The sequence below is a fragment of the Octodon degus genome, unplaced genomic scaffold (assembly GCF_000260255.1).
Source record: "Octodon degus isolate 3935 unplaced genomic scaffold, OctDeg1.0 scaffold00116, whole genome shotgun sequence".
Lineage (NCBI taxonomy): Eukaryota > Metazoa > Chordata > Mammalia > Rodentia > Octodontidae > Octodon > Octodon degus.
Window position 1 is genome coordinate 6,790,442 of NW_004524692.1, and position 21,742 is coordinate 6,812,183.

The 21,742-nt window shown below is 39.6% G+C and overlaps 1 protein-coding gene across 8 annotated transcripts in view; it reads left to right on the top strand.

Annotated features, from left to right (window-relative positions):
- Dcaf8 (DDB1 and CUL4 associated factor 8) overlaps positions 1-21,742 on the top strand; it is a 61,646-nt gene that overhangs the window by 7,499 nt on the left and 32,405 nt on the right. For 4 of the 8 annotated variants that reach the window (XM_023699762.1, XM_023699760.1, XM_004639936.2 and 1 more), the window contains 4 exons: positions 11,496-11,570; positions 15,924-16,588; positions 18,450-18,590; positions 19,606-19,700. In XM_023699762.1, coding sequence (XP_023555530.1) covers positions 11,522-11,570; positions 15,924-16,588; positions 18,450-18,590; positions 19,606-19,700 — 950 coding nt within the window. In that variant the 5' untranslated portion in view covers positions 11,496-11,521. Of the gene's footprint in view, positions 1-7,447; positions 7,624-11,495; positions 11,571-15,923; positions 16,589-18,449; positions 18,591-19,605; positions 19,701-21,742 lie in introns of those variants that run through there. The other 4 variants (XM_023699765.1, XM_023699763.1, XM_023699764.1 and 1 more) reach the window with 2 other exon arrangements.

Sequence of the window (21,742 nt, forward strand, 5' to 3'; positions counted from 1 at the left end):
AGCTTTGCTGCTGGGGAACAACACTTAAAGGTTAGTGTACATTCCTAACATACTCTGAAATGCTATTAGAATTAAGGCCAATAAACTGTAAGCATCAGGCATTTAACATTGCCAACAGAGAGAGAAGGCATTATTTTAAAAAAGTAATGACGACTTGTTCATAATTTGAAGGAGGTCTTCCTGAGTTCTGTGCCAACTGCTTCGTCGTCCTCCATCTTGGATATCCTTGAAAGCGCTGAGAAGGAGAACTTGGAGAGGAGCCTTACGTTGTGGGTTCCTAGATGGTTTGCTTTGTCCTAAGTCACAGGACATGCTCAAAGAGCAGTTATTGGGGCCGGGGAGATGGCTCAGTGGAATAAGTGCTTCCCTGGCAAGCACAAGGGCCTGAGTTCAATCCCCGGTTCCGCAAAAAACAAAAACAAAAAGTTATCAACAGAGCTTTCTAAATTCTTAAAAGGCCAGTGAGAGCAGGTGAAGCAGATATAGACTGGAAACTGTCCCACGTTATGCAGAATGTTTGGAGATCCGTTGAGTGGCTAAGAGACCCAGGCTTCTCTAGGAAGTGCAGTCTGGTGTCAGAGATGCACAGCTGCAAAAGTAGCAATGTCTGCTGTGTATAGGCGGAGTGTTTGTGTAACTAAATGTCTTAATTTCTCTAAAATTAGCCAGCTTACACAGGGTAATATTGTTACTCCATTTTACAAAAGAAACAAAACCAAGAAGTACATGGTTTCTTTTTTCCGTGGTAGCTCACACTGTTTCCCAGATCCCTGTGTGCTTTTATCTTGCTCTTACCCTCTTTTTCTATTTACTTGGCCCAGGAGTGCTCTGCAGAGCCGGTTTCATTCCCACTCTTCACTTTTACTTTCTCTAATAAACTTTGCTACTGCTTCAAAAAGAAAAAGTCATGGTAGAAACAGAATTGAACAGTTCCTGCCTGGCAAGTGCAAGGTCCTGAGTTCCCAGCACTAAAAAAGAAAGAAATAGAATTGAAACCCAGGTCTGTCTGAAGACAGAGCTCTTTTTTCTTATGTCATACACTATTTTTGAAACCGATTCTCGGACTGGTGAGATAGCTCAGTGGACTGTGTGCCTGCTTAGCCAAGCACAGGGGCCAGGGTTTGATCCCCGGCTGGCGACATTCTGGGCGTGGTGGCCCAGGCCTGTAATCCCAGTGATGGAGAGGCTGAGAACAAGAGTATCACTGAGTCTGAGCTGCGTAGTGAGTTCAGACTGTACCAAGTACATAAAAGAAAAAAATTAAAGCTGATTTTTCATTGGCACCTGATGAAACAAGTGAGCTGAAAGGTGGAATTAAATAATTCTTATTATAAATTATTAAAATTCTGTTAAAGTAGTAATAGAAATAAAATGGTATTTAGTTGTTTAAACATGAGTCTCAGATTATGATAAATTGGAAGGCTGAGTTTTTTTGTTTTTGTTTCACAATACTGGAGATTAAACTCTGAACTCTGGGCCTTTATACTGAGCTACATCCTCATACCTTTTTATGTTTTATTTTGCTAAGTCAGGGAGTTGCCTAGCCTGGGCTCAAACTCGGAGTACTCTTGCCTCAGCCTCCCAGTGTGCTAGGATTATAGGTATGTGCCACCTTGCCCAGCTACTAAGGAGTTTAAAGAAACAACTTTTGCAGACTTAACTGAGGAGGTAACCTAATCCTAGTGTTTTATGACCCTAGCGGGGGGATCGACAGTGCACTCAGTCCTTCTGTGGAAAAGATACCTGACTCATACAGCTTTTCTCAGCACAGCTTTCTTTTCTTTGTAGCATTGGATACATGAGGAAATACTGGCTATCCCCTTATCACTTGGAGCCTTTTTATCTTTGACTTCAAGGTATTTAATTTATTCTATTTTTCTGACCATTTCCCTCTCTACTCTTTTTCCCCCCTAAGGATAGATATTCACTAAGATTATTTGTGTGTATTTCCTCTCTCAAGCTTTCTTAGGTACTTTTTTTAGTGAGGAATTATAGTTATTTTGAAATTTCTCTAGAGATAATGCACATGTATCTCTGGCTCTTCTAAAATTCCAAACCTATGTTGGTTTCACTTTAGCTTCCTGACTTCTCAATTTGGATTTTAAATATATTTAAAATCACATTTGTGTCTTTCCCTACATGTCAGCTTCTTATTTGTAGCGTTTTATTTCCAGATTCAAAATTTGGCTTTTTGGCTTTCAGTTTCATAACTGCTTTGGAGCTAAAATACTATCTACCTCTACAGTGCTTCTCATGTTGGCTTTTCTTATTTATTTAGTGGGGAGGGGTTCTATTTCCTCTGCCACGAACCTAAGACAAGGCCCTCATTACTTCTTTTTGGGGGCTACCAGGAATCCAACTTGTACTTCGCACTTATCAGGCAGGTTTTGCACCCCTGAGCTATATCCCCGACCCCTCCTTATTACTTTTTCCCTTCATGTCTGTCTTCTAAACTTGTTTCTACTTCCTTTTCTGTCCAGTTCAGCTCATTTTACTATCTTTGACAAAATAATTTCCTGTATGTATGATACACGCACCAAACTGTGGTGCTGTTTTTGTTTTGTGATTCTGGGACTTGGTCCTTGGGCTTCACATGTACTAAGCAAGCACTCTACCACTGAGGTACCCTCGTCTCTGTACTTCTAACTAGTCAGCTGTGCCTAGATATGCCAAGCCAACTACCCATATTTTGTTGAACATAGCTATGTTTTTTTTTTTAAATTAATTTATTTATTTTGTGTGTGTGTGGCCAGCTCAGCCCACCAGGTGGCGGGGCTGGCTGGCATGTGGTGCTGGGGGATTGAACCTTGGTCCCTGTGATTTGCTAAGCTTGTTCTAAGTAGGTGCTTTAGACCACTGAGCCATCTCACCAGCCCCATAGCTATGTTTTTTAACTTACATATTGTTTCTTTCTAGACCTTCAGAATGTCTTTTTTTCTAAACTTTGTTGAAATACCATCTTCAAAGCCCATCTTGGGGCTGGAGAGATGGCTCAGTGGTCTAAAGCACCTACTTGGAACAAGCTTGGCTAAAGCACAGGGACCGCAGTTCGATCCCCCAGCACCACATGCCAGCCAGCCCTGCCCCCTGGTGGCCCAGCTGGACACACACACACACACACATACAATAAATAAATGTAAAAAAAAAAGCCCATCTTAATTAAAAACTAAGTTTCAAGCGTATCCTTTCTCCATGAAATTAAATATAATCCCCTCCCTGTTCAGCTGCAACTACATGTATCTTTTTAAAGTAAGACTGATACTTGTGTCTCTTGTACTATAATTGCATATCATTTTTTGCTTGATTAATTGACTACAAAAAAGATTATGGATGCACCATTTGTATTTGTGTAGATTCTCTATTGCCTGTACATTGTTGCATACCAGCATGTTTGTGTACGGATGAGCCACTGGGTGGTGCCAGAGATCTATACTTTCAATAAAGATGAGTAATTTAGAGCCTGTGTATAATTGAGTCACTTCATGTTGTCTGTTGTGCACAGAAGGAATTGCAGTTAATTTCCCTGATGTAGTCTACCAGAGGAGACAATATTAGATGTTCTAACCGTCCAAGCACTTAATAGAAAGTAACCTAAGATCTAGTCTCCTGTAAATATGTTTTATACAGTATGAGTTTCAACCGCTTTGGAATTGTCCTTTGAATTTCAGTGTCTGAGGTTCTCTGACTAATCTACACTAGTGGGTTGTAGCTCAAAGCAGTAGCAGAAAATTGGAGAAGTGCTTGTTGTGAAGCGGAGAAAATTATTTATTTATTTATTTTATTTTTTGGTGGAACCAGGGTTTGAACTCATGCCCTTGCGCTTGCCAAGGAAGCCCTTATTCCACTGAGCCATCTCCCTGGCCCCCTAAGTGGAGAAATTATTAAGCTGAAGAAAATGAATTTAAAATGAACTATTTCAGTTTGAAAACAAAAATTGGAGGTGAAGAAAGTAGAATTACTTGATATACCAGATGGACTGTGAGACCTAGAAAAGCAAATTGGTACTTTGGTGGAGATCAGCTCTGAACAGCTGTTCATTTTTTAGTGATGTGGGACATCTGTCCTCCCAAGAGGAACCAGAACTGTGTGGCTCTCGAGTATCTGTCTTACTAATAATTGAAGCATTTGTGTACTTCACCTTTCAGTTTCAGAGGACATTCTAAAACCTTGCCTAATAAGTGTGAGTGCGTGTATAGGAGAACTGGGCACGTAAGTAGCAAACGAAGCCTGGGTTGGCCTGAATGCTGGGACTATGGAAGCGATGAGAATTGAGTGAAACCTCGTCCAAGTCTTAGTAAAGACAGATTAAAGATAGTTTAGCAGTATTATTTATGTGTTGATGTTTCCATCAGACTCGAAGGTAAAGTTATCAGACAAGCCCTATACACAGAGGAATTAAAATGAACTTGAGAGAAATTTTAAAAAGCATGATATACGGATAGTTAGAGTGCTACAGCTCAGTGACTGAACCTGTAGTTGATCTCTGGCACCAAAAAATAAATTTAAAAGTATAAATCAACAGTACAGTCTAGAAGTATTTTGAACTACTTCCAGCTTGTTATTCTTAGTTATCACCAAAGCGATAGAGTTGGAGACTATATATTTTGGTTTCGTCTTACCATTCATGTGGTTGCTGATAGGTCACATGGGTGGTTTTGATTGCTGCACAAATCCTTCAAACACTTTAGTTTTCAAGTAAGAAGACCTGACATTTTGCTTTCATTTGCTGTGATATATTGACACGTTAAGCAACTTTGTTCATAATCACAGCCTTGAGAATGTAATTGTATATTATCTGTTAATGATTTGCACAGCTTACATATTCCCTCACAACTCTTCTCCCATTTTTTCCATTTACTTTAATTTTTTTCATTTACTTCTTTAGACCACATTTATTGAGATGTAATTTACATCCATTAAAATTTATCCTTTTTTATAATGACCTTCAAATTATGACACCTTGCTTTCTATCCTTGTAGTTTTTATCTTCAGAATGTACCATAAATGGAATCGTAGATTACATAGCTGTTTGGAGCATGACTTTTTTTTACACTTAGTATAATATCTGAGATCTACCTGTGTTGCTGCTTGGTATCAGTATTTGGTCTCTTTTATTGCCCAGCAATATTCCATGTGGCCATCCTTCAGTATGTTTAACTATGCCCCAGCTAAAGAACATTTGATTATTTTTAGCTTTAAAAAATGAATCTAAGTAAGACTGCTAAAACATTTACCTGTTTTGTGGCTATACACTTTTATGGGGAGGAGGTGAAAATGCCTAATGTGAGATTGCTACGTTGTTTAGTAAATTTGTCTTAGTTAATAAGAAACTGCCAAAATGTTTTCTGAACTGGCCATATCATTTTGCATTTCTCTCAGCAGTGATGAGAGTTGCTGTAGTTCTCACTAATACTTGATATAAGGTAAATTAATTCTTTCTGTAATGCTGGGGAATGTAGGGCCTTCATACTAAAGCATATCCCCAGCTGTTTTTATTATGATTTTATTTTGAGACAGTCATTAAGTTGCTAGTTTTGACCTGGGTGAGCTTAAACTTGTGATCTTCCTGCTTCAGCCTCCCAGAGTTCTGGTCTGGTATTACAGGCATCTGCCACCATGCCTGGCTTTAAATTTTGTAATCATTCTCATAGATTCTTATGATTTCCCTTTGTATTTCCCTAATTATTAATGATGTTGAGAATCTTTCCAAGTGAGATTATTAGTTGTAAGAGCTTTAAAATATATCTGGTTATTGTCACATATTGAATATGTTTTGCAGACATTGCAATCTAGCTTGTCTTTCCATTATCTTAAGTCAGTCTCTGTCACTGTCTCTCTGTGTCTTTCCTCTCCGTGTCTCTCCTCTCCTCTCTCCTCCGTCCTCCCTCCTTTGTCTTCTCCCTCCTCTATCCTCTCTCTTTGGTCTGTTTGAGACAGGGTCTCACTATGCAGTTTAGGCTGGCCTTGAGCTCACTTTGTAGCCCAGGCTGCTCTCAAACGGCAATCCTCCTGCCTCAGCCTCTCCAGTGCTGAAATTATAGGCTTGTACCATCAGTCCTCGTTGAAAAAATTTTAATTTGGATAAATTCAGTTAATGTTTCTTTGGTGGCTGTCTTCTAAGGAATAGTTGCATAACTGGAGGCCACAAAGATTATCTTTTGTTTTCTTTTGGGAAATGTTTTAACTTAGATACTCAAGTCTATGATTTTTTTTTTTTAATCTGTCTGTGACTGTTTATGGGATCCTGCAGTTGAACTCAATGACTTTTGCATGATAAGCACATGCTATGCCATGGAGTTAACACACTCAACCTACAATCCATTTCAAATGGGTTTTTGTATATCATGCAACTTATGGGTCATTTTTTTTTCATCTTTTTTTCTTCCCCATTGGAATACTCAACTGTAGTAGCATACATGTATAGATATATAGATTTTTCATCAGCATATTTATATAGTAACTTTCAGATTTTATTTACTTTTTCAGGTTGTTGTACTAGGGAGGTAATACGATGTTTACACGTGCAGGTCTGATTTATTTCATTTATCACTTAACCTCTAGTTGCATCCGTGTATCAAGGCTCAAGTTTATCTTAATTGCTGAGTAAACTCATGATTTTTAAATAACGGAAACTTATAAACTCCCCTTGTCTAACATATTAACTTTTCTTCTGCATAGTGTTACTTAAGATTTTATTATGCAGTTGGTTAAAACTTTGGGGCCTCATTTTCATTAAGACATAAAAATGTAGATTATAGGAATTTGTTAGTGAAATTATAATACCTGAGTCTTTTCCCCATCATCCATAGTTTTCTCTTTAACCTTCAGTTTGGCAGGGGTTATGTTTTATTTTTAGAGTACAGGCAGTAGAGCTAATCTAATTAAACTCCTCCAGCTACCTCAGGCAGTGAGCTCATCGGCTCTTCCTAGTCAGCATGATTTGCTCTGGACTAGACTTGGCAAGGAAATTCATCAAAGTAAGTTAGTAGATTGATTAGTTATATAACGCACTAAACAGTGAAGAAGGTACTATAGTTTGGGTTTGGATGAAGTATGGTCCCTAGTCTCAGATTAAAAAGTAAAGTTATATTGATTCATGTATAGAAGATATTCTAGGACAGCTTTTCTAAGTCCTGGGCCCCAGACCTGGCTTCTCCACCTGTTTTCTTTTTTCTTTTTTTTTTTGGTAGAACCAGGGATTGAACTCAGGACCTTGTGCTAGCCAGGCAAGTGCTTATTCTACTGAGCTGTCTCCCTGGACCTCCACCTGCTTTCATTTGGCCATTGTCTCGTAGCTGCTCAGGTGGCCATAATACAAAGCCAGAGACTGTGATTCAAACTATAGTAATTGATTTTCTCATCGTTCTGGAAGCTAGAAGTCCAAGATCAAAGTGCAGCATACTTGGTTTCTAATGAAGGTGTTTTTATTTTGTTTCCTGGTTTGCAGATAGCAGGCTTCTTGCAGTGTGCTCGTGTGGCATGAGAGAAGAGAAGAGAGGACTCTGTTGTCTCCTATAAGGACACGAAAACTTCTTTGAGGGCCCCACTCATATGACGTTATCAAAGGTCCCATCTCTAAATACCATTATACTAGCAGTTAAGGCTTCAGAATAAGAATTTCAGGTGGGAAATACTAGTGAGAACCAAATACACTTTTTAAAAAATAGTTGTGAAGTTTTACATTTATTATAGGTAGGAAGAAAACAGAAGAGTAAGGGGGAAAAATTCAATGAATTGGGGGTAAGCAAAAGGGAAGGAAAAAGTAGAAACAGGCCCTGTGGCGAGGAGGCATAATAGCCAGAAACTAACTTGAGGAATATACAAGAGGATCCTTTGGCATATAGAAAAAGAATGTTGAAATATATATTTGATATTTACTTTAAAATTGTTAATATTTAATGTGAATTAACTGCATGGGGATTCTTTCCTATTGGGAGGTTTATGCAAATTTTTCACTGAGAGAGGTTCATAATCCAAGTTTGGAAGCCACTGCTCCAGAGTATATTTGTATAGAAGTTGGTTTTTTTGCTTTTTTTTTTTTTAATGTGTTTAGTACAGGGTCTCACTATGCAGATCAGACTCATAGTGATTCTCCTGTTTTCAGCCTCCCAAGCACTGGGATTACAGGTGTGTACCATCTCGGCCAGTCTCAGTGACTTCTCAATCACCATCTCAGCTTACCCCAGGGGTGAGCCAGCACAGCACACCAGGGATTGAACCCCTGCCGCTGTGCTCAACCTAAGCAAGCACTTTAGTCCCCTGAAGCAAGCTGTCCGGCCAGCCCTCCCAATCCTATTTTTTTGTTTCCTTTTTCTTTTTTTTTCTTATGGTGCTGGGGATTGAACCCAGGGTCTTGTGCATGCAAGGCAAGAGTTCTACCATTGAGCCACATCTCTAGTCTCCTATTTGTTTTGAGCCAGGGTTTTGTTTTTGGAGGGTTTTTTTTTTTTGGAGACAGGGTCTCACTGTATAGCTCAGGCTGCCTCTGACCTCACTATATAGCCCAGGCTAGCCTCAAATTTGCACCAGTTGTCTTGCCTCAGCCTCCCAAGTGCTGGGATTGCAGGCATGTGCCACCATACTCAGCATTGAGCTAGGGGCTTGCTAATTTGCTTGGGTGGGATTCAAACTTTTGACCTTTCTGCTTCAGCCTCCCAAGTGCTGTGATTACAGGCTTTTAGTCACAGCTCCCAACATAGAAGTTTCCTTCTTGAAAGAATCACAGGCCACTTTCTCTAAAACTCTTTCAGAACCTCTGGGTGTGGGCTGAACTTCATGGTCCTCGTTCCCTACTTCTCAGAAGTGAGCTTAGGTTTTGCTCTTGGTCATGGGAGCTGAGAAAGCAAATTCGTTTTTATAAAGCAGTTACAACATTCAAGTTCAGATGGTCTGGGCTCCTTTAGAAGTTAATAACTGGTTTTGAGAAAGTTCTCTGGAGCTGCATTTTTATTCTCTTGAGAGTGGATAATAGTGGGGTGGAAGTGTTGTAGACAGTTTTAATTCTGGAAGTGGGAAGACATCAATTCTGTTCCCTGTTGACCATGATGTAGTAAAGTCCTTATGACCTTAGTTTTTAATCCTTCCAGAGAAGTGAATCATTTTCCCTAATTCGTAGGACTTTCTCAATTAATTAATTTTGAACCGTGGATGAGAGTGATATTGCTGAGATGCTAAGAATATAAACTGAGACTACTGAAAGCAAGTAAGTGCTGTGTAAAATACATCAAAGTAAGGTGGAAAAGAACCTGTTCTGCAAAAAGCTCTTCACTTTTTTTCTTTTCATTTCTTCTTTCTTTCTTTCTTTCTTTCTTTCTTTCTTTCTTTCTTTCTTTCTTTCTTTCTTTTTTAATGGAACCGGTGATTGAACTCAGGACCCTACGCTTGCCAGGCAAGTGCTTATTCTACTGAGCTATCCCCCTGGCCCCTTCACTTTTTCTTTACGTGACTTCACGCATCTGTTTCTTGTCATTGTCTTCTATCATCACCCTTTCGGGTTTTCTTTCCTGAGATTCAACCTCAGTCCTGTTTTTGTGGTTGTTCTATCCCCCCGTCCAGGCTACTATGAGACGTCTTTGAGCAACTGTCTCTCTTTTTTTTTTTTTTTCCAAGCCAAACTGTATCCAGCTTTATTAAAGATACTTTTCATAAACAATCATGGTATTAACAGTATACGACAACTTTCAAACTCCCTTCTTGGATGGACTACCAAAAATCAGAAAGCCACTATAAAATCCAATGAAGTCTGCATTTGAGGCTCTGAAGTACGGAAAGTTTAGAGTGAGAGTTGACATTTCACATTTAGCATGTTGTTTAACAACTTTTCACAAGCCGACCCTGACTTTCAGGAAATGAAAATGGCAGAATTATCAATCTGAAGATCCACAATCTAGAAAAAAGAAATCAATTGTTCTTGTGGGACCCCACCTCAACATTACTGGCAAGTCCAGATTGCCTGACACACTGGTAACATCACTTTTGGGAATTAGATCCCAATAGGTCTCTGGGCTTAAGGGAGTTAAGCCTAGAGCAACTGTCTCTTGGAGATGACAGTTTTTTATGAACAACGTTGATTTCTGTAGAGGAAAAGTGAGGGGTAAGGATAAGGATGGGGCTGTTTCTGGAATAATTGTTATGGGAATGAAAGGGCTGTTGAAAGATTAGAGGTCAGTGTGCCTGGGTACAAGAACTAGAGTCATAATCATACTTTGTCTTTTACCAGTGCCTTTTGTCCAAGGCACTGAAAGGGCTTAACAGCATTGGTCTGAATAATATTATTCTTTGCTCTTTGGAATTTGCTGGAGGTGGCTCTAGGGGGGGAAATGTGTTATAATGGCATAAAAGAAATAAGCTAGATACCCTGGTTCCTCATTAGGAATTTGACAGAAAGATTCGTCTGGTGAAACTTAGTGGAGTAAGGTGAAATAATCTTTGCTAGTATCTGAAATTAGCTCTCCTACCTTTGTACTGAAGTCACTAATTCTTAATCCTAAGAGAGACGAAATTAGTTTTTTTAGGGGCTAGGTGCTGCTGCTGCTGCTGCTGCTTCTCCTGCTTCTCCTCTCTCCCCTCCTCCACCTCCTTCTTCTCCTCTTCTTCCTCTTCCTCTTCCTCCTGCTCTTGTTTTTGAGACAGAGTCTCCTATATAGTGCATGCTGACCTTGTACTTAGGTTTTGTAGCCCAAGCTGGCCTCAAACGCAAGGTGATCCTCCTGCCACAGCCTCCGAGTGCTGAAATTATCACTGCCTGGCCTAGTTCTGTTTATGATTCTTAGTATCTGTGCCTATAATAAGCTTGAAACTGAGCTCAAAAAGTGAACATAAAGCGCAGGATTTTACCAAAAGCTTGGTTTCTTCTGCGTTGCTTTGTGTGGAAAATGATATTCAGAACCTGACTCATCTCTTCATGTTGTGAAACAAATGTCTTACAAAGTTTGAGGGAACATAAAGACTGTCACAAGGGATGATTCTTGCCTAGAGGGCATTGCTGAAGCTGGCTTTCTGTATTGAGGCCTCTTTGCTTACAGTACCTGTCATTTGTTATGTGCCTGCTGTTCAGGTTTTATTTCAGTTCCCCCTTTCTTATCTGAAAAAGAAACACTTCCAGGGGCCGGTGAGATAGCTCAGTGGTCTAAAATGTCTGCTTAGGCAGGCACTGAGGACCACGGTTCGATCCCTGGCACCACATGCTGCGCCAGCCCTACTCTCAGAGTGGACTGAGCTGGACAAAAAAAAAAAAAAAAAAAAGAAGAAGCAACACTGCCAGTTATACAGTGAATAAGGTAAAAAGATGGCTATCGAGCTCTCAAAAATATATCCTTCTGTGGAATTCTCTATTGGAGGAGGGGACCTGGTACGCTTTTTAGCAACTGAGAAGTTCTGTTACACACACACACACATACTTGCCAAAGCCTGTATGTTATTACATCTTGTCCTTTTTGTTGTCTTTCTTGGGTTGTTTTTCTAATTATTTCATTTTCTTCCTCTTCTAAATCCAGGCTGGTTACAGAAAACATCATTCAAGATGTCCAGCAAAGGGAGCAGCACAGATGGTAGAACAGACTTAGCTAATGGTAAGGGGCCAAAATGAAGGTGAAGCTATTTTTACTATCAACTAAGATCTCTCCCCCCGCAAGATAGAGTGGAAACATAGACATTAGCTGGAAGAAAAAACCTTTGCTGTGTTGTTTTGATGATAGGATATTGCAGAGGAAACATCTTGAATTATCTGGTACTTTGGTCTTTCAAATTTTATCTGATGTTTTCAGGAGATCCATACAGAGAGGTGGGCTTGAAAGAAAGTGGTTTAGAATTCTGAAAGGCTGTCAAAGTGGGCAGGACCCTGGAAATTAAAAGAGAAAAGATCCAGTAAGTGATTGGAATAGGAGAATTGGGGAAGGTGAAGATAAGGCTCCCCAGAATTTATATTAAGAGGCCTCTTTCCAGGGTAGATAATAGTTTGATAGGTTTGATCAAGGAGGAAGTTGTTGACCTAGAAATTTAATTCGGTAGTAGAGTGTGAAGCCAAGGGTTCATTTCCCCCTCAACCCACCCCTGCCACTGGAGGAAGTTACAAACCAAACCAAGTTGAATTCTGCCTACCTTTTTTCTCTCCTTCCCTTTTCTTTTCACTGGATATAGTTGAAAGGCACAGGGTTGTGGAGGGACCTGAGGTATACTGTTTATTTGGAGCTTGGCCATTAGCTGTATCAATAATTGACAAACTATAGCCTATAAGCCAAAGCCAGCCTGCCGCATTCTTTTCTTTTTTTTTTTTTTTTTTTCTTTCTTTTTTTCTTTCACGGTACTGGGGATTGAACTCAGGACCCTGCGCTTGCCAGCTTATTCTACTGAGCAATCTCCCCAGCCCTCTTTTGTAGTTTTTTATTGGAATACCATCATGACAATTCATGTGTATAGTATTATGGGTTGTTTTAGTGGTGGTGGAATTACTTTTGTGCTAATGGTATTTAGTTGTGGCAGTGCCATGTGGTCTACAAAGCCTAAAATTTTTGCTACTCTTTACAGAAAAAATTGCTGACCAGGCATGATGGTGCATGCCTGTGATTTCAGCACTAGGGAAGCTAAGGCAGGAGGATCACCAGAAGTTTAAGGTCAGCCTGGGCTCTTTAGCTAGTTCAAAGCCATCCTAAACTATATAGTGAGAACCTGTCTCAAAAAAAAAGACAAAAAAATTTTCTCTTTAACTCCTAAGATAGATTTTTGTCATTGACTGTTGAGGCCCTCATGTTGAGCTTGTAGTAAACTTTGGCCCATATATTAATGGCCAGAATGGCCTCTGCAGTCTGGATTGGTAATCATAAATTTAACAATAAATTCTTTTTTTTTTTTTTTTTTTTTGTGCAGGGTCTCACTACACAGCCCACAGTCATAGTGATCCCCCTGGTTTCTGCCTTGCAAGTGCTGAGATTACAGGCTCACGCTATCACACCTGGACTCCATCGCTGGTTTAGCATGCCCGGGGGCGGGGCCGACGCAACATGCAGAGCTAGGGATTGAGCCCTGGCCCCTGTGCTTACCTAAGCAAGCGCTTAGTCTGCTGAGCGCTTTTTTTTAAACATTAAAAAAAAAACCATTCATTCATTCATTCATTCATTCATTCATTCAGTAAGTAAGTATAAGGTCTTGCTACACAGCTCAGACTCTTAGTGATCCTCCTATCAGCCTCCTCAGCTCTGGGATTATAGGCGCATACCACCACATTGGGCATCAGTGGCTGGCGCGGTGCACCTGCTGTTCAGGGTCAGCATAGCATGTGGTGCCGGGGATCGAACCCAGGTCTTTGCATTTGCCAGGCAGGTGCTTAGACTGACAAGCTATCTCCCCAGCCCAACTATAAATTCTAAGAGGTGTTTTGTTTTATTTTTCCTTTTGAAACAGGGTCTGGCAATGTAGTTCAGGCTGACTTTGAGCTCACTTTGTAGACCAGGCTGATCTCAAACTCACCACCATCCTCCTGCCTCAGCCTCTTGAGTGCTAGGATTACCACTTGATGTGCACCACCGCACCCAGCTAAGCGTTTTGATGTTTAATTTTTCCTTCTCGCCACAGACCTGTTAGGTGTAATATTTACAACCCTTCTCACCACTCCCAAGCTCAAGGCAATTTCATTTCAAAAAACCCCATCTATTAAACTTTTTTATTTTTAGCAAATAGAGTTCCTCGGTTCAGATTTCTGTGTATATTTTTTCTTTTTGTTCTAGTTTCTAGTCTAATTCTGTTAGTAACCTTCGGTTACTGCTTGAAACTAAGCATTTGCCTGCTTCAGCAGAACGCAGCTGGCCACTATCCCAGTGCTTGGGAGACTGAAAACAAAAATCACTACGAGTCCGATCTACATAGTGAGACCCTGTATACCCTGTCCTAAGTTCATTAAAAAAAAATAATAATAATGAAAGAAACTAAGCATTTGTATTGTTTATGTTTTCTGTGTTGGCTTTTACCTAAGAGTTCATCGAAAAAAAATCCTATTGCTTTAATAATTGTCACAAATTACTATTCTAATCCAGATAACTAGACAGGTAAGGTGCTCCAGTTTGAATCCTTAACCATCAGTACTGGAGTTGAATATCTTACAGTAGAATCATGCAACTGGTCTGCCTTTCTTAACAGCTTCTACTTTGTGCAGAATAGAATTTGCAGTCATTCTGAGGAGAGGAGGCCATGAGTAGGTTGTGTTTACAATCCTTTCTCCTCTTTCTTTCTCCATACCTTGGTCTTAGATAGAAAATCGTGGTTGTGTTAATTCTAGAGGATTACTGAAGTGCCCTTTGGAATATGATTTGGTTGGTAGATAAGAAAATACAGTTTCTAATTGTAGTCACTCAAAGTCACCTAGTTAAGAACATAGCAACCAAGAATATACTGAACTTTTCTTCTCAGATGCCACTAGAGTATGTCTGCTTTTCATCAGTTTCATGTGTTGCCAGGCCTGGTTGCACATGGCTGTAATCCCAGCTCCTGGGAGGCAGCTACATGGTGAATTCAAGGCCAGCCTATTGAACTACATAGCAAGACCCTGTCTCAAAAAAGAGAGAGAGAAAGAGGCTATGCTTCCGGATAAAACTTTGTCTCAATAGACTAAAAATATGTGACAAATACAACTAATGAAAGTAAGTCTGAATACATCCACTACCAAAAAGTGGAAACCACACCAAGTGATCACAATTTCCTACTTAAAAATCTTTTCTACTTCCTTTCTTTATGACTGTTAGGAACTTTTGTGGAAAAAACTCAGTGTTTAAGCAGCAGAAGTTGGAGTTACTTTTTTGAAGTAGAAAATGGCCTAACCCAGTAAGTCAGTGATTTTATTTTTTATTTTGTTTTTTTGCCTTTTTGAGATGGGGTTTCACTATGCAGTTCAGGCTGGCCTCAAACACACTTTGTAGTCACATTGATCCTCCTGCTTCTGCCTCTTAAATGCTGGGATTACAGGTGGGCCCCACTATACCCGGCTAAAGTCAGTGATTTTAATCAGTTATTTTCCATCTTTCTCTGAGAAGATAGCTGTGCTAGTTCTGTCTGGAGATTTTCTTGCAATTATTTTCTGTACCTAGTGGATGCCATCCAACAGAACAGAGCCTAAAGTAGATTAAGCGTACTGTCATGCCATATATTAAAATTTAGTCCTTTGAGAACTTTGTTTCAGTACCAAGGATTAAACTCAAGGCCTTCTCACTAAGCAACATCCACAACCCTTTTGTAAAATTCTCTTTCTCTTTGTAAAAATTTTTTTGAGATACTGTATTACTAAGTTGCTCAGGCTGGGTTCAGACTTATAATCTTCCTACCTTAGCCTCCCAGAGTGTGCTACCACATCCAGTTCTTACAGTAATTCTAGATTATCCTGCAACTCTTCAATTTTGTTTAAGTGTCTTTGTATATGCTTTTGATCTTTCAGTTTCTTCTATGTAAGATTTTTCTCTCAGAGGTAATTTTTTAAGGGCTGGGTATGGTACTTGGGCTACATAATGAGTCCAAGACCAGCCTAAACTATATAATGACAAACAATAGTTCCTTTTTTTTTTTTTTTTTTTTTTTTTTCCTTGTGTACCATTGAGCTACATCCCCAGTCCTTTTTTATTTTTTTCTTTAAATGTTCTCCCTAAATTGCCCAGGGTGACCTCAAACCCATGATCTTCCTTTCTGGTGCCTCCCAAGTACCTGGGATTATAGACATATCCTGTTGTTGGAAGTTAACTCTTTTTAAAAAAATTTTTTTTTTCCATAATTTTATTGAGAAACAAGAAGTTAACTCTTCATGAGCATTTGTAAAGGAAAAAACTCTGACTAAAACTAATTTCTTGGTTTTTCAGTATGATGGTTTCTTAGACTCTGGTGGGAAATCCTTTTGATCACAAGCCTAATGCTGTTTATTTTCCCCTTCCATTCTCACTAATGTGTAGGAAGCCTGTCTAGCAGTCCAGAAGAGATGTCTGGAGCAGAAGAGGGAAGAGAGACATCCTCAGGCATTGAAGTGGAGGCCTCAGACCTGAGTTTGAGTTTGACTGGGGATGAAGGTGGTCCTAACCGTACCAGCACAGAAAGTCGAGGCACAGACACAGAGAGCTCAGGTGAAGAAAAGGACTCTGACAGCATGGAGGACACTGGTCATTACTCCATTAATGATGAAAGCCGAGTTAATGACCGCTCTGAGGAAGAGGAAGAGGAGGAAGAGGAAGAACATCCTCGGCGCCGTGTACAGCGCAAGAGGGCCAGTCGAGACCAGGACTCATCAGATGATGAACGGGCCCTGGAGGACTGGGTATCCTCAGAGACAACAGCCCTGCCACGACCTCGCTGGCAAGCCCTTCCTGCCCTTCGAGAGCGGGCCCTGGGGTCAAGTGCCCGCTTTGTGTATGAGGCCTGTGGAGCAAGAGTGTTTGTACAGCGTTTCCGCTTGCAGCATGGGCTTGAGGGCCATACCGGTTGTGTCAATACTCTGCACTTTAACCAGCGCGGCACCTGGCTGGCCAGTGGCAGCGATGACCTGAAGGTGGTGGTGTGGGACTGGGTTCGGCGGCAGCCAGTGCTTGACTTTGAGAGTGGTCACAAAAGTAATGTCTTCCAGGTGAGGCAAGGAAGCCAAGAGAATCGGGCATGAATTAGACAATCTGAGGTATCCATAGAGTGAAGCTGCTAGTGAGCTGTGTTAAGAATCACACATTAGGACTTAACCCCACATTGGCTAACTTGATGACACAGGCCCATGGCAACCTTTTGTTTTCTTGAACACAAGGGCTGTCAGAAGACCTAATGATCACAAGCTTGATCCTATTTATTTTACCTAAAGCCTATTCTTTTTTTTTTTATTATTATTATTATTTTTAAAGAACTCACAGTAGTAGAAAAAATTATTAGAAACAATACAAAATTTCACTAAACAAAGTAACAGTAATTCAACATTGATTACCATATTGCATAATGTTATCTTCAAATTAGTTATTTAGGTTACCAGAGATAAATGTACAAAATTGGTTTAAAAAAAAACAAAAAGGTATAAGAAATTAAAAATAGGGTCTGGTGAGATGGCTCAGTGGTCTAAAGCACCTACTTAGAACAAGCTTAGCAAAGCACAGGGACCGCGGTTCAATCCCCCAGCACCACATGCCAGCCAGCCCCGCCCCCTGGTGGGCTGAGCTGGCTACACACACACAAAAATAAAAATAAATAAATAAATAAAATTTTTAAAAAGAAAAAATAAAAAATTTAAAAATTAAGCATTTAAAGATCCAGAGATAGGCAGTACAATTATCCAAATTACTCTGCATATATATACATAAATATATCTTTTTTCTTCTTTCTTTTGTACTTCTCATAACAGTTTTTTACTTCCCGTTGAACAAATTCTTTCCCTTTCATAGGATCTATTATACCTTTCAGATTTTCTTTACTTTCAGGTTTTCACACTAGCAAGACATATATTTGCACATATGGCTCAGGTTTATTTCACTTGTCTCAGATACCTCTCATTACTGTGACAAAATACACAATGACTAGAATTAAAGAAGGAAAGGTTTAGCTCACAGTTAGTATAGGTCTCAGTCAAGGCAGAGTAGTACATGGCCTGTTCTTTATTTTACCTAAAGCCCTAGGTAGAATGCCTGGAACTCCTCAGAGAGGTATTATAGGTGTGCTAAGAGGAGACAACAGTGTAAAGGCACAGACTTGAAACGTGATTCCTGAGTTCACACATGTTGCCTGGCTTTCCCACCGAATAGGTGTGTGAGCTTGGGAAGGTTAATCTGTTTTCATTTTGTATATCTGTAAAGTTAGGTCTAAACATACAGAGTTAGGGGGATGAAATAACAGTGGATGGCCTGAGGGGTTTAGCTCAGTGATACAGCATATGCTGAGCATGCATACAGCCCTGAGTTCTACCCCTAGTGCTCTCCAAAAATAAAAGATGTGCGGTAACCAGTGGGAGCTAAGCATCTGGAATCATGGCTGGTGATAATATTTGGTAAAAATTAGCTAATATTACTATTCTGTGGAGGTTTTACTCAGAACTACTCTTCATATTGCTACTGTACTATGTACTTGTAAATACAATGTACTTTCCTTCCCCAGTATTCTTCCTAATTTCCTTTTTATTGCAAAGTAATATTTACTACTGATAAAGACAGATTTTTTTTTTTATTCTTTCTTTTTTCTCCCCTATTAGGTGTAATCCTAAATCAATCTGAGCAGTTAGTCATATACCAGTTCAACCTTCTAGAACCAACCAAAATGCTCTCACACATCAGAGGAAGTCTTCTCCTTTTTAACCCCCTGGAGAAATTAGGCTTAGCCAGTTGTACAAGACTAGGAAAGTTACTTGTAGCTGTCATGAAAGGAAAAGTGTTGAACTGGGATCATCACATTCTTCACTGTCTGATTTACCTCCTCAGCTTCTTTGTTGTTCAAGCTTTTTCTTTTCATCCTTGCTACAGGCCAAGTTCCTTCCCAACAGTGGAGATTCCACTTTGGCCATGTGTGCCCGGGATGGACAGGTTCGGGTAGCAGAACTGTCTGCCACACAGTGCTGCAAGAATACAAAGCGTGTGGCACAACACAAAGGAGCATCCCACAAGGTTAGCCTTTCAGTTTGTGAATGCATACTGATCTGTGGATTTCAGTGTGTGTTCTCTTATCTCTGCCTATCATATCCCCTTTATTGTGGTTGCCTGCCTCATGTGTTTCACTCCTAGGAATTATAGTTAAAGGAGCAAAAAAAAAAAAGCCATCCTAAACTTCTTTGAAGATTATCTGAGACAGTCTCTAATGATGTACTGGTAACATTCACTTGGCTATACCTACCCCTAAGTTGGAGCTAAGGTCTCCTATGCTTTCCAAATCCCTGAAATTTATTATTTTTAAAACATGTTCGTAATTCCAAGCCTCATATGTGAGAACTCCCAACTTCGCTGCTTACAATTCTCAGCTCACAAGTAGTACTATTTTTGGAAACCCTATTTAGAGCTGGAAATATAGGCCAAACAGTCTTAGTGGCAGCCAGTGATGAGCTATGAGCTGCCCAGGCTCAAAGTAGGCATAGTGTTTTTCCATGCCATGAAAAATGGTACTGTTTTTTCTTTTGTTTTGTTTTGTTTTACAAACATTAAGAAAATGTGTAGATGGACATGGAGTATCCGTTCCAGTTCAGGTGGCTCAGGAAATATGAAATTCACCTTTGATTTGTAAGCTTACACCCAATACACTAGATAACTAATTTTTAGAACTAAAATGAAAGGAATAAAACCCAGGGGGTGGGTGGGGGGAACCAAACTTGAGCACCATTTCTCTCCATATTTCAAAGTTTGCAGTTGATTTTGAGAATTAACTCTTTTAGGAGCTGTTTAAGTCCCAAAAGGATTTGTTAAAATAGCAAATCATCTGTCCTTTTGACTTGTACAGAATAAACAGATAGAATAATTTATACAGAAGTGAGTAGTACTTAAATTATCTCCTTGCCCAATTTTACAACAACAAAAAAGGCAGACCTTTCTCTTGCTGAGACCTTTTCACTGTAGCCCTTCATAAAGATGAAGAAATGAGTTCTAATTCTATCTTTAGAAACCTCATCCTTTTCCCCCTCTCCTCCCTCAGTTGGCACTGGAACCAGACTCTCCCTGTACGTTCCTGTCTGCAGGTGAAGATGCAGTTGTCTTCACCATTGACCTAAGACAGGATCGGCCAGCTTCGTAAGTATAGCAGTAATATCTTTCCAGAGCTCTATTCCTTGGTCGTGAAAATATTTCATGTGTCCTGGTGATACTCAGCTCTCCAGTTCATCAGAATAAGTGCCTTTGTGCCTATGGTAAGAGGTGGCTCCCAGTTCTGGAGAATGTCTTATTTCTTACGTCTATTTTTCAGCAGTGAAATATGCTTTCTTTTTTTAAAAATTGCTTTCATTTCTGAAATGAAGTTCAGTTATATTTAACAACTTGATGATTTTATGCTCACCTTTAATTAGGTGCCATTCATTCTACCCACAGGAAGACTAGACATAGAATCTTGAAAGCTTTCAGCTCAGTTACATATAAAAACAAATCAGATGAAGAATCCTTAACAGAAATACAAATAACTATAATAGAGTTCTACCATTCCACAGCTCATTTATGCATGAATCTAACACTTGTATGTTGTATTTTAGCTGTGTGATATCATAGGGAAAAACATAGCATTGTGTTTGAACACAGGCAGAGGCATTCAGACACTACTAATCAGATCTATATGCAGTAATCTTTGAAACCTCAGTGTGATAACCTTTTTTCCTTTATGAGAATTTCTCTGAGGATTATTGATATGTATATTTGATGCCCCAGCATAATATGTATCACCATGAATGGAATAATTTGTTATAGCCACCATTATAATCATTTTTGATTATTTTTATTACTTTTTTTTTTTTTTTTTTTTTTTTGCGGAACTGGGGATTGAACTCAGACCCTTTCGCTTGCCAGGGAAGCGCTTATTCCACTGAGCCATATCCCCAGCCCCTTATTACTCTTACATATAGACAGATACATCTTAAGAGATTTGGATAATAAATTCCATGGACAAAGTGAAAATACCCTCTTCTGTTTTTCTAGCTATTAACTTGTTAGTAACTTGTTAGTAATTTTGAACACATCCAGTCCTCTTTTTTTTTTTTTCTGTTGTTTTTTGTTTTGTTTTCTGTATTTAGGACAGGGTCTCACTAAATAGATGGGGCTCATAGTGATTCTCCTATTTTCAGTCTCCCAAGTGCTGGGATTACAGGTGCACACCACAATGCCCAGTTTCAATTGTTATCTCAGCGTGTCCCCGGGGGCTGGACCAGCATGGCACACAGTTGATCAAACTCCAGCCGCTGTGCTCTGCCTAAGCAGGCACTTTAGTCTGCTGAGCTATCAGGCCAGCCTGTCTTTATTGTCTTGAGACAGGGTTTTGCTCTCTAATCTAGGATGGCCTGGGACTTGCTGTGCAGCCCAGTCTGGGTTTGAACTTGCAATCTTCTGCCTCAGCCTTCCAAGTGCTGAGGTTACAAGGGTGTACCATGTCACCTAACCCCTAGTCCGTCTTTTTTTTTTTCAGAACCGAGGATTGAACTCAGGTCCTTGCACTTGGCAGGGAAGCGCTTATTCCACTGAGCCATCTTCCCAGCCCCCCTTTTTTAATATGTTTATGTAACTAAGCATATGCATATACACTGTCCCGAACAAATGGGATAATTATATGTGTATAATTTTGATTTGTCATGTTGTATTTTGGAGATTCCCCCGCCACTCCCCGGCAGTAAAAGTTATTTTTTTTGTTTATTTAATTTTTAACTTTTTATCTTTTAAAATTTTTTCTCTACAATTTTATTGAGAAACAAATAGGAGTGAGACAGTTTCAAATCAAATTAGTAGGACAGTTCCAATAATTAACACATTGCATACTCTCTTCCTAGTGGTTATTTGCTGTACAAGATGCGGACATGGTATCCTATTTACAAACACTATTAGAACAAATGCCTCTATTCATTAAGAGAATGTAACTATATATCCTAACCATTTTGAATACACAGATACAAAATGGACATTCATCTGTGTCCCCTTTTTTGTTTAGTTCCATTATTTGAATATTATAGGTGTGTTAACTCAGCAAAATATTCTAAAAGAGTCCAGTAGTCCATAAAAGTATCGGGTCTTCCGCTTCACTGGCAATGTCAGAAATTGTTGACCTGAGTCCCCTACAGCTCAACATAACAGCATGGCTT